The sequence below is a fragment of the Chlorocebus sabaeus genome, chromosome 15 (genome assembly GCF_047675955.1).
Source record: "Chlorocebus sabaeus isolate Y175 chromosome 15, mChlSab1.0.hap1, whole genome shotgun sequence".
In the NCBI taxonomy this organism is placed as follows: domain Eukaryota; kingdom Metazoa; phylum Chordata; class Mammalia; order Primates; family Cercopithecidae; genus Chlorocebus; species Chlorocebus sabaeus.
The window spans coordinates 18,623,080-18,636,053 of NC_132918.1; the positions used below are offsets into that span (position 1 = coordinate 18,623,080).

Genomic DNA, 12,974 nt, shown 5'->3' on the forward strand with positions numbered 1-12,974 from the left:
AGCCTACTGTGTGCCAGGAACTGTTGTAGGTACTTTGGATACATCTGACAACAGGACAAAGATCCTTGCCCTGTGGCTCTTGTGTTCTTAGGTATGTGTGCTGGAGGTAAGGGGCACAAGCAACAAACACAAAACATGGTAAATTAGTGATGAATAAACATGTCGTATGTTAGAGGTGGTTAGTTCTGTGGGGGACAAATATGGGGAAGGGGAATGAGCAGCGCTGGGTGGAGGTCCCAGTGGTCCTCATTGAGAACACAGGGGTTGAGCAGGCTTTGGGGAGGTGAGGGAGTCAGCCAGCACATCACTGGTGAGGTGCTGCAGGCAGAGGGAACAGCTTGAGTCAAGATCCAAAGGCAGAAGTGTGTCTGGACCTTCTGAGCATTTTCCTTCTCCCTGATCTGAGGCCTGGCCTTGCGTTCTTCTTACCCCAGAACTATCATTTTGTTTCACATGTATTGGTTTTCAACCCAGCTCAAAGCTTCCTGGACTTGAAAGCCATTTAAATTGGACCCTTCTGTTGCAGTTAGGGCCATGGAGCCTGGCTGCCACCTTCTTACTTGTGCCTTATTTCACACTATAGAAACACTCAATTCCGAGGGATTTGGGGAAAATGGTGGTAGAACTACCAAGGCCTGGAGATACTAGAGTCTTATCGAAATAGCACAGGGACCTTAAGAGCCAACCCACCATTTCCAGACTATTCTTGCTGTGTTTCCTGTTTAAAGCCTCCTGAACAGCAAATGACTCTGTTTCTTTCATGTTCCCAAATGATTATCTTTGTCTATCAACCATAAAACCCCAGGTACAATAGAACTGCATTTCCATCTTTACCAGTTATTGCTCCTGAGCCAACTTGTAATAGATGAGCTGAACCTTCCCCGTCAGCTCTGGAAATAACCTCACTCAGCGAGGCCAAGAGCCTCCGGGAAACTCAGTCACTTGCTAGGCTAGAGAAACGTGGGGTGCAGATTGCGTTTAATGAAAATCTTTGTGTATATCTTGAAACATAACAAAGAGAAGGGACAAGAGTTGCCTTTGTGAGTTGTGTTGTATGCACAGAGTTCCTTGGAGTCTTAGAATGATAGTGTTGTGAAGGTGCATTGCTATTCCCGGTTGAACTGAGAACTGGTAACATTTAAAGAATCCCCCTTGCTCCTAGTGTGAGGTTACACATGTGCCCCAGCCACCTGCTCTCAGGTAGACTGCACTTTAGGCAAGAGGCTAGATCCCCTAGAAAGCCACCTCCACATTGTGCAGGCCTCTGCCCAATTACTGAACAGCCCTGAGTGTGACTTCACAGGATATTGAGAAACTTAGTTCTAGGGAATGACTCAGCATGAAGGTTATGAATTTTATGAAGCTCTCTTCCAGTTACACCTCTTTTTCATGTGGTCTTGACATTTGTTTGATGGCAATAGCAAGGAAACTTACCTTTGATCACTCTAATCTGAGAGAATTTTGAAAAATGTACAAAATGCATGAGGTATTTAAAATGAGATATCTATGTTAGGATATGGGCCATTGATACTAGATTTTCTTACCAATCTGCTGTGGAACTGAGGTAGCAAGCCTCTTTTTGGTGTTTTCTAACCAGGTTTTCCCCATCTCTTGGTTTTCCCCCTCTCATGCAATATTTAGAGACTACTGAGCCACAGACAGAGTATGGGAGGAGAATATTGTTAGAGATTGAGATTGTACAGGTAAAAGTGGAGGCATTAGCCTAGAAAATTCTGTTCAGAGAATAAAAGTCAGTCTGAGCCTAAGAAGTAATATAAAGGTATACTGGCCTCTATTGTACATACTAGTCTACTCACAAAATCGACCGTATTTATCTTTTCAACAAATACATTGAGTACCTCCTACTGTGCCCAACTCTGATCTAAGCACAAGAGAGACGTCAGTGAATGCCATCATCAAAAAGTCTCCGTGTCCTCATCTTACTAGGTAAAACGATATGAAATTGCTGTTTTTATAGTTAAAAACAATTGAATATAAATAACACCTACTATCTGATCCAGCCATTCCACTCCCAGGTATTTAACTAAAAGAAGTAAAAGCATACACCCTCAGATTTGTACACCAATGTTTGCAGCACCTGTATCTGTAATAGCCCAAACTGGAAACAGTCCAAATGCAAAAACCGTGATACGTTCATAGAATGAAATACTACACAGCAATAAAAAGGAGTGAAATACTGATATGTGCTACAACATGGATGGGCTTCAGAAACATTATTCTATGTGAAAGAGACCGAATACAAAAGACCACACATGATATTATTTCACTTATACAAAACTTTGGAAGTTACAGACTAATTCACAGTGACAGAAAGCAGATCATTGGTTACCTAGGGACAGGAGAGTGGGGGTGGGTTCAGGCAGAAAAGGAAGGAGGCAAATGAGATCTTTGGGGCATGATGGATATGTTTACTGTTTTGATTGTGGTGATGGGTTCACAGGAGGATCCCTATGTTATACCTTATCAAATGGTGTACTTTATGTGCAGTTTATTATATGACAATTATAGCTCAATGATGGTGTTATAAACAGTCAAATAGCAGCAATTTCCTATGGTTCAATTCACAGATAAATTTCAGTAATGAATTTAAAAATTTTGTATATTCATTTTTCATACATTTATTGATAAGCTGCCATGTGCCAGACACCATGAATGGTACTGTCAATGAAAAGTGAGTAAGACCGTTTCTGCTTTGAAGGTTAGTGGAAGAAACAGGTTTGTAAACAGACAACTGAATGACTTTCCCACAGGCAGTTCTGAAGCAATTACCAGGTTTAACCAAGTTGTCCTTTGTCTATTGAATTTATGTGTGTGTCTGCCCCTTCTTTTTCAGAGTGACTTGTGGTCTTTGGGAATCACCGCCATTGAAATGGCAGAAGGTGCTCCCCGTAAGTACCCTCCTCTGGGGTGAAATCTGTTGCTGGTCTGCTCTGCAGGTACTGAAGTTTCCTTGCCAGGAGCTGCAGTTGCTTTACTTCCACTACACCGAGCCCTGCATGGATTCAAGCTGGCATATTTAGAAAGCAGAATCATCTTAAATCAACCAGGAATCCATTCATTTCAGAGCAGTGGGAGAATCCTGTTTTTATTTAAAAAAAAAAAAGGAAGAAAAAGAAAGCATACTTTGGGGAGTCTTGTTTGTTGTACAGATTCTGTACATCATTTATTCTGGACTACTCCTCACCTAACATAAAACCGTGACCAACTCACAAGACTATAAACTCCAATGTATGAAAATCCAAAATTAATTTTCAGTGTACGGGTTATATAAATTGCTATTACTCCTCTTAAAATACTGATGTTTAACATTTTAGATTTCCCTTCTATTTGAGGCAGAGTGGCTAGGGCTACAGCAGTCTTGAGAATCTCAGTTCCTTGAGATTTGGAGTATTGGCCCTGGCAGAGAGTCTCTGTCAGGAGACTGTGCCTCACGGATCTCTATATAGGAAGTATAACTGGTTGACAGCCCCAGCTGCTGCATTGGCACCAGGCCGCACCTTTGAAGGGCCACTCCCCACCAGTGACCTAGCACAGTGGGGATATTAAGGCAGGCCCTTTCCTGGAGGACACAAGATTCCTTCGTAGACAGCTTTCACCCAAGTAATACCCTGTGACTTCGCAAGACCTGCAGGACACTCTGGGACCCTTCCACCTACCTTTTCTCCCTCTCTCCTTCACTCAGGGTCAGACTTGCATAGCAATGTGATGACTTCCCATACTGCCTGGCTCCTTCCCTGTTTCCATTCACATAGTAATTTACCCAGTAATATCCTTGGTGTCTGCATCTCAAAGGACCGGTACAAAAATAGGCCCTTTATTTGCATGACAGGTCGTTATACTTAAGACTTTCACCTTCAGGTTGTCATCGTTTTCTTACTTCTCAGTCTAGAATTGGTAGAACTCATCTGTAGCATGATTGATTTGGAGTGCTGGTTGACGAAATTGCCCTCATTCACAATGCTAATAGGCATGTGTGAATCAGAAAAATAATATATTGCAGTCTTAAACCATATTATCATTCTTGATGAGTGGTAGACAGGGCTAAAAATAAACTTCTGCCCACAGAATCCTTTGGCTTTTAGGGAGCACATATTCTTATTCTAGCTACAAAGTAGAAATTCTCCCAGATATTTGAAAAGTAAACTAATAAAATATTTTTATTAAAGTAAGAACATATGAGTGCTTTCACTATAAACGATAATGTCATGTTTACAAGATGAGATCTTTTTATAACTTTGTTTTTCTGCCAGACTCTGTGTGACTTAATCCTCTGGGCTTCCTGGGGCCAGTGAATTTAAAAACAAAATGAAAGAAAACCCGTTATGACACCTGAAAAGCCATTCAGGATATCTGGAAACAGAGAAAATGGGGCTCTGGGCTGGTGTTTTGGACTCCAAAAATCTGTGTAGATAACATTGCATTTGGATGAGCTGTCAATGTGTAAGAAATAGATGGGATAATCAAATGTCTTTTATTTATGGCTTAGTCTTTTACTAATTAAACGTAGCTTACCATCTCCATTGTAGTTGTCATCTGATGTTATTTACTTTCAATGTCAGGTGGTCATTCACGGCAAGATGGCTGGTTGTTGACCCTTTAACTTAGTTTCCTTAAATATGAAGTAAACGTGTATTCACTAGAAACGTTAGCAGTAGCTATGTGAACCATGTTGTATTTTGAGACTCCTGTAAGTGGACATTAGATCTTTCAAATGTTCGTCAAATGGAAGCATTTGGATATTCTGACTTCGTGCTCAATCATGGTGTGTAAACTCAGTGGGTCATTGGGCAGCATTATCTGCACAGCCAAGATGAGCTTGGCCTGAATTTGGCCTCCTAACTGTAGCTGGCCCTTGTTTTGGTCTCTTGCAGCTCTCTGTGACATGCACCCTATGAGAGCTCTCTTCCTCATCCCCCGGAACCCAGCGCCTCGGCTGAAGTCTAAGAAGTGGTGAGTTTGGTCTTCGATGTTTTGCAGATTTAAGGGTGAGGTTTTCTTGTGATTCTATTTTGGATTAGCTCTAATCCCTAGGTCCTACGGATAGAATGAGACTAACATGTATTGTGACTTGGTGAATTACTTTCCATATGCTGTCATTCGTCTTAAAGTACATATGGAGTATCTACTGTTTGTACAGCAAGTCTTTATTCCTCCACCTTTAAGGTAAGAAATCATTAGCCAGAATGGGTAAGTGAAGCCCAAGTAATAACATGAAAGCTCTTTGATTTATAATTCCAAGTCATATCTTTCCTGGCAGCACAGAACACCTTATCAGAGAGGGTGATAGTTTAGATTGGCTGATTTCTCTTCTATTCCTTACAACAATCATTCCCTAAGTGCATATACACACCAGTTAATGTCGGAGATTATTTCTCTGGTACGTGTATGAGCATTTGCAGTTTTTTTGTTTTTACGACTGTTTTCACATATGGCAGGTGATACTGGCTTCTTATTTGGGGCAGCAATTTAACTTTTCCTTTTAATAAACTTACATAAAATGGTGGCTTAATTTAAAGGAAACTACTACATGAATAGTAGTATGAGTGGTGTGAAGTAAAGGCAAAAATTATGTTGATAGGATATGACTGACATTTGGGAAACAGTTCTGCAGGTTAAGCCAGATGTTGGATGTTTTGACTTTTTTGGGATAATTATATAGTTGGGATCTTTGTATCTTATTATTCCATAACCAAAATTCATTGCTTCCTCCTTTCTTCCTATGGAAATGGTGTATCCTCCCTGATACATTCTTGAATCTCGGATTACTCTTGCACTGAGGTCAATTCCTTCACTACTTCCGACCTCCTATCCTTTTTCTAGAAATAAGTCCTGGGCGGTGAGACCATGAAGGGACAGGATCCTTCTGCCCCTTTCCATAGCCCTTCATGATCAGGTGCTTGACTGCGACCCTCATGTTTCCCACCCACCCACAGGTTCACCTCTACCACACAGGAGGCAGCCTTAATTACTACCAGTCATCTACTAATGAGAGCCACCCTGGTGGAACAGAGGAAAGGGCATGCTGCACAGAAAGAGGGAAGGAAACAGCCAGAAAAGAGATGGCAGCCTCAGAATAGCCGGGCCCTGCGAGGGGAGTGAGAGTTGCTATTGGTAACAAGGAGGCAGAGCGTTTCCTGCCCCTCCTTCCTCTGCAGAGGGTCACTGTGGCGCAAGACAACCCTTCTCTCCCCAGCAACAGCCCTCCCATTGGGTATCATACATCATGTGATCGGCAAAGCACCCCCAACACCCTGCTTCCTCTCCTCTCCCTGGATCAGACTCCCAGGGAGGGGGACTGGCTCAGTTCTCTTCCCTGGAAGCGACAGTGAGACTACAAAGCCCTCTGCTAGGTTCCTGCGTGACAGCTGAGCTGAGTCTGCAGTATACAGTATACAGGGCTTTACTTACCCTGTTCCCTGCCCTGTCTTCTCCTTGTCTCCCTTTACTGCTGCTGGACACGTATTCTGAGCTTTTCCGCAGAGGAGGACAAACTGGCCCTCCACAGATGTATTTGGCTGTCACAGTGTGGTCATACGCCCCATTTTAAAAATATGTGTATTAATTGGCAACACTTAAAAATCTGTCAGTTGAGCATTACATTTAGATTTCTGGCCTTTTTCTTGCAAAGATGCAATGAAGTGCCTGCAAAAAGATGTTAGCTCCTACTCCCATTTAGGACAAGTGATTGTCCTCCTCCAGCTGCCACCTCCCCCCAACTCAGAAGCTGGTGTCAGTTGGTTAGTATACATCTCCTGTTTTCTTTTTCTTTTTCTTTTTCTTTTTTTTTTTTTTGAGACAGAGTCTTGCTCTGTCACCCAGGCTGGAGTGCAGTGGTGCGATCTCGGCTCACTGCAACCTCCACCTCCCAGGTTCACGCCATTCTCCTGCTTCGGCCTCCCAAGTAGCTGGGACTACAGGTGCCCGCCACCACACCTGACTAATTTGTTGTATTTTTTTTAGTAGAGATGGGGTTTCACCGTGTTGGCCAGGATGGTCTCGATCTCCTGACCTCGTGATCCACCCGCCTCGGCCTCCCAAAGTGCTGGGATTACAGGCATGAGCCACCGCACCTGGCCACATTTCCTGTTTTCATCTTAACCATGGTCTGCACCACCCCTTTTTGTGACCTGCCTGACCCCACAGAAAAGTGAGTGAACAGCCCTTGCCCTACAGTGTTGGTTTTTACTGACTGAGATCCGAAAAGATCAACGGTGTGCTGACCTTGTTTGATAAATACAGACTTTTAGGACAAGGCAGGCTGATTTTTCAGCTTCAAACTTTTGACAAAAACTAATTTTTAATAATGCTGGAGGGAGCTGGAGAAGTTTGGAAACACTGAGAAGTCCAGGCCAATTTCATCTCATCCTGCCACCTTGCACACCTTTCCCTGATGTGGAAGGAAAGCTGGGTAGGAAAGCTATGGGAAAGTCCCATATTGTCATACAGGGAAAGGAAAAGTAACCTGATTGTTAGAGAGTGACTAGGGAAACAGTAGCCCTGATAATGTGCCATTTCACACTTGGATCCCAGCCTTTGTAGAGGTAGTGGTGCAGCCTCCAGGCACATGATACTTGACAGCAGACATAGCTCCCATTTCTCTGCAATACAATTCCACCAGTTTTTAAGTGAAAATATTTAAACACTTCAGAGTATTTTATCTTGAAAGCGCAGGTCCAAAGTGATTTGAAGTAAGTTAGAGTTTACTTTAATAGACTCTAGTGTTTGAGAGGAAATGAAACATTTTGTTTATTTTTTTAAAATTATTTAAAAGAAAAAGACCCCCTCCCCTGACCAAGAGACGAAACTCCAAAATGTTCTTTTATTTCTAGCTATTCTTGGGGAGGGGAAGGAGGGGAGGGATAGCATTAGGAGATATACCTAATGTAAATGATGAGTTAATGGGTGCAGCACACCAACATGGCACATGTATATATATGTAACAAACCTGCACGTTGTGCACATGTAGCCTAGAACTTAAAGTATAATTTAAAAAAACCTTTTTTTCTAGCTATTCTCTACCTAAATGAGTTATCGGGTTAAATGCATTGTTCTCAGTGTGTATATCAATACCTGACCAAAGGGGGCGCCATTGTGGAGACAGCGCCATGAACTCTTCATGGCAAAACATTCAATCAAGCATCATTTTCAACATGACTGAGTCTGCAACATACAAGGCATAAACTAATCTGTTAGTGTGAACTTGGTTTTGTTTTTTGTTTTTTTTTTTAACTTGTGCCTTCAGGATTTGAGAAATAAAGGCAGGGGCACTGCTCTTTCCACTGTCATCATGGAGGGAAAGGAGACCACCACCACTCACAGCAGCCCAGTTCTTCCTTCCCTATTGGTATGATGAGGAGAGCCGCCTTTGTGGTATGGGATGATGAAATTACGGCACCACTGAATGTTCAGGCAGCTCAGCCATTTAATAATAAGTTGTCTGGGAGGGTTGTAACCTTAGTGGAATCAGAAGAAAACCAAAGATGCTCTCACCCTCTACCTCCATATCAGCACCAGCAAGTGAATAGTAAGACTGGGATTCCCATTTTCTCTTCCTGTCTCTTGTGCGTGGGTGGATTCCACTCGCAGGGGTAAACTATCTCCTTCAAAAGATGTTCTCCTCCCATCTCTTGCCACCCTGCTCATCCACACTCATCTGCCCTCACAAGTATACTCAGTGTCACTGCTTCCCTCCAGGGCTTTCTGGAGAAGGATAAGAATGGTTCCATTAAGTATAAAGCGGTGACTCTTTCATGTGCCCTTTAAATTTGAAGAGTCCACATAGGCAAAGCAGCCCTCAGTTGAGATCATTAGAAAAATCATAACTGCTTATACGTACAAGCTCCACTGGTCCAAGCTGCTCATGGTCCGGATGCAGATGTGGAGGCCCAGTGAGGCTAAGCGGTGTATTTGCACGAGTTCTAGCCTCCTCACTGGGAGAACCAGTCTGGACCCAGCCTCCTGCTTTTGCTCCAAGCCTAAAAATCACCCCCATGATTTTATGAGGCACCAGTTCTGATTCTTGGTGGGTTGTCAGACTTTTGTTTTGAGATATGACAAAGTTCGTGTGTGTGTGTGTGTGTGTGTGTTTTCTAAATATAATAATAATACAAAGCAAATATCAGAAATTCCTTCAAATAGACTGAATTTGCTAGTAGTAATGTGACTTTGAACTTTGGACTTTATTAAAATCCGGCTAAAAACTGTTACACAGACTTTAAAAATTAACCTTTTTTGGCCGGGCGCGGTGGCTGAAGCCTGTAATCCCAGCACTTTGGGAGGCCGAGACGGGCGGATCATGAGGTCAGGAGTTGAGACCATCCTGGCTAACACGGTGAAACCCTGTCTCTACTAAAAATACAAAAAACTAGCCGGGCGTGGTGGCATGCTCCTGTAGTGCCAGCTACTCAGGAGGCTGAGGCAGGAGAATGGCATGAACCCGGGAGGCAGAGCTTGCAGTGAGCTGAGATCCTGCCACTGCACTCCAGCCTGGGCGACAGAGCGAGACTCCGTCTCAAAAAAAAAGAAAAAAATTAACCTTTTTGTGCAGCCTCCTTGGAGACAACAGCCCAGTTGACTCTTCCTGCTAAGCTGTTTAACCCATATGTGAAATAATTCCCTTAAAGAACTCTATGTTTACTCAGTTCAACAGAAAGGAGGATTTCTTTTTTTTTTTTTTAGAGATAGTCTCATTCTGTCACCCAGGCTAGTGTACAGTGGTGCAATCATAGCTCACTGCAGCCTCAAACTTCTGGGCTCAAATGATCCTCCCGCCTCAGCCTCCCAGTAGCTAGAACTACAAGTGCATGCCACCATGCTCAGCTAATTTTTTCTATTGTTTATAGAGAAAATGTCTTGCTGTATTGCCCAGGCTGGTCTTGAACTCCTAGCCTCAAGCAATCCATCCATCTCAGCCTCCCAAAGCACTGGGATTATAGGTGTGAATTACCGCACCTAGCCAGAAGCGGGGATTTCTGCTCCTCAGTCCTAAAGGCGGATGCTGTGTTCCTTAAGCCCAGTGATGCTCAGAGATTGCTGGGGGCAATGTCATTATAGTCATCATCATAATAATAGCAAACACATATATGGCATTTATGATACCAGGAATGTTCTCAATATTTTACATGAATTAATTCACTTATAACAATTTTTTGAGATAAGTACTAATAATATCCCCATTGAATACAGCCAGGGAAACTGAGACACATAGAAGTTAAGTAATTTGTCCAAGTTAGTAAGCGATGCGACTCAAAGTAAAGGAAGAGGGTAGCTTTTGGAAATAGGGCAGGGCCAATGCAAATTTTAAGGCCAAATTGCATTTAGGGAGTCTGATGATTACCAAAAACTTTTAACCCAACTGATTATAATGGCTAATGTAACAATCTTTCCAGCATTTTGAATTCCCCCAATACAATTTAACATATAAACAGGTTCAATTTGGGAAGATAAAGTATTTAGTGACTGATAGTAGAACTAGTATTCTCACACTGTAGGTACCAATCATTACCATTTATTTCTCCATGCCAACCCTTGGGAAATTAGTATTACTAACCTTAGGTGTTTTATTGTATAAGAGACAGAACTAAATTACTATCAGTGGAGATTCAAGCAATAAAGTTATATAAATGTACTTTAAACTCGTTAGAACACTCAGCAAACAGTGAGGTAATATTCAACATAGGTGAAGTGTTTTCACTCTTAAATAAGTGTGTAATTAAGCATATTGATTCTTTGGTCAGGCTAACTTAAATAAGAAACTATGAATCCTCCTTTGAAGACTCGTTTTAAGTAAACATTATTTTCTCTTCAAAGGGTGCCATTTGAAGAAGATATGAAATATATTACCAGCTTCGTAGTCCTGCACAAGTAGGCCTACCTTTTAGGCCCAAAGTTATTGTCTTGAATATCTCTGAGTTTTTTTCTCCCAGCAAGGCATACTGGGAAAAAGGACTCTGTTTAATAACTAATCCCATTAAACTTGAGCACTATTCCATTCTGGAGATTTCTCTGACTGTTTTTTTAGATGTCAATGTCGGGGAATAGAATGCAAGTCTTATTAAATGTGGATCTCACTTTTAAATCGAATGTCATTTCTTTTCTTTATCAACCTCTAATTAATAGTTGGTTGAGCAGTTTAAACAAGCACTTCCGGCGGATATGGTGGCCCATGCCTGTGATACCAGTACTTTGGGAGGCTGAGGCAGGCGAATCACTTGAGGTCAGGAGTTTGAGACCAGCCTGGCCAACATGGCAAAACCTTGTCTCTACTAAAAATACAGAAATTAGCCAGGTGTGGTGTCTTTTTTTTTTTTTTTTTTTTTGAGATGGAGTCTTGCTCTGTAGCCCGGGCTGGACTGCAGTGGCCGGATCTCAGCTCACTGCAAGCTCCGCCTCCCGGGTTTACGCCATTCTCCTGCCTCAGCCTCCCAAGTAGCTGGGACCACAGGCGCCCGCCACCTCGCCCGGCTAGTTTTTTGTATTTTTAGTAGAGACGGGGTTTCACCGTGTTCGCCAGGATGGTCTCGATATCCTGACCTCGTGATCCGCCTGTCTCGGCCTCCCAAAGTGCTGGGATTACAGACTTGAGCCACCGCGCCCGGCCCAGGTGTGGTGTCACACACTTGTAGTCCCAGCTACTCGGGAGGCTGAGGCAGGAGAATCACTTGAACCTGAGAGGCAGAGTTTGCAGTGTGCTGAGATCATGCCATTGCACTCCAGCCTGGGTGACAGAGCAAGACTCCATCTCAAATAATTATAATAATAATAATAATAATAATAGTAATAATAATAAACACTTCTTTCTAGTTGCCAGCAAGAAAAAGAGAACTGCCATTTATATTCCTTGTAAATATTTCATACCTTTCTGTCTTAATTTTTGTTTTCATCTTTTTAATACTGATTTTTCTACCTGGAAAAGTACTGTATGGAGTTCGTTTATATCTTCATGCAGGGCAACCTCATTCTCTTCAGTTCATTCCGTAGGAGTGTCCTTTATTTCATTACATTTTTCTGGCAAGGTTTCTTCTTAGATGCGATCGTATTTATGCCTCCACAGATTTATTTGATTGATCTGAGAAAAAGAAGAATATCCACTCTCCAAACCTCCCTTTCTGTCCCTCAAAAGTGCAGACTTGAAGGTGGCCATATTGCAGCTCTTGCCCAGAACCTTCATCATGCGTTCACTCATGCACCAAACACACAAATCAGGTAGTGTGCTCATGATGCAAAGATGGCTCAGGCACATCTGATGCTGTTGATAATTTTCAGTGTGAAGAAGCAAGGATGTGCACGGAAGCACTTAACAAGGAGGTGCATAGAGTGTCCTGCTGTCATTATTTCTAGTCCACAGTATGGCCAACCCTGATTCATCCTGGGCAACCCCAAGCACAGTAGGCTACCTTTATTTCTAGGTAAAGTATTTTAAAAACTTGAATGTAGCTTAGAAATTTAGAGTGGAAAAAAAAAATACCAGTGATTTAGTATTTTAAAAACACAGAATAAAGTGAAAAACTGCTTTAGCCGGGCGCGGTGGCTCAAGCCTGTAATCCCAGCACTTTGGGAGGCCGAGACGGGCGGATCATGAGGTCAGGAGATCGAGACCATCCTGGCTAACTCAGTGAAACCCCGTCTCTACCAAAAAATACAAAAAACTAGCCGGGCGAGGTGGCGGGCGCCTGTAGTCCCAGCTACTCGGGAGGCTGAGGCAGGAGAATGGCGTAAACCCGGGAGGCGGAGCTTGCAGTGAGCTGAGATCCGGCCACTGCACTCCAGCCTGGGCAACAAAGCAAGACTCTGTCTCAAAAAAAAAAAAAAAAAAAAAGAAAAAAGAAAAACTGCTTTGACCAGGGCAGCACTAGAGAGGGGTGCATACAAAAGTGCCCTGTCATGTTTGAGTGTTGAAGAACATGTTCCTCATTGTGTTCTGTGTGATGAGGGCACCTCTCAGGCCTGAAGAG

The 12,974-nt window shown here is 42.7% G+C and overlaps 1 protein-coding gene across 6 annotated transcripts in view; it reads left to right on the forward strand.

The window, feature by feature from the left end:
• The window catches only part of TNIK (TRAF2 and NCK interacting kinase), a 395,124-nt gene that overhangs the window by 275,082 nt on the left and 107,068 nt on the right, over positions 1 to 12,974 (forward strand). For all 6 annotated transcript variants that reach the window (XM_007972103.3, XM_007972104.3, XM_007972105.3 and 3 more), the window contains 2 exons: positions 2,855 to 2,909; positions 4,893 to 4,971. In XM_007972103.3, coding sequence (XP_007970294.1) covers positions 2,855 to 2,909; positions 4,893 to 4,971 — 134 coding nt within the window. The remainder of the gene's footprint in view (positions 1 to 2,854; positions 2,910 to 4,892; positions 4,972 to 12,974) is intronic.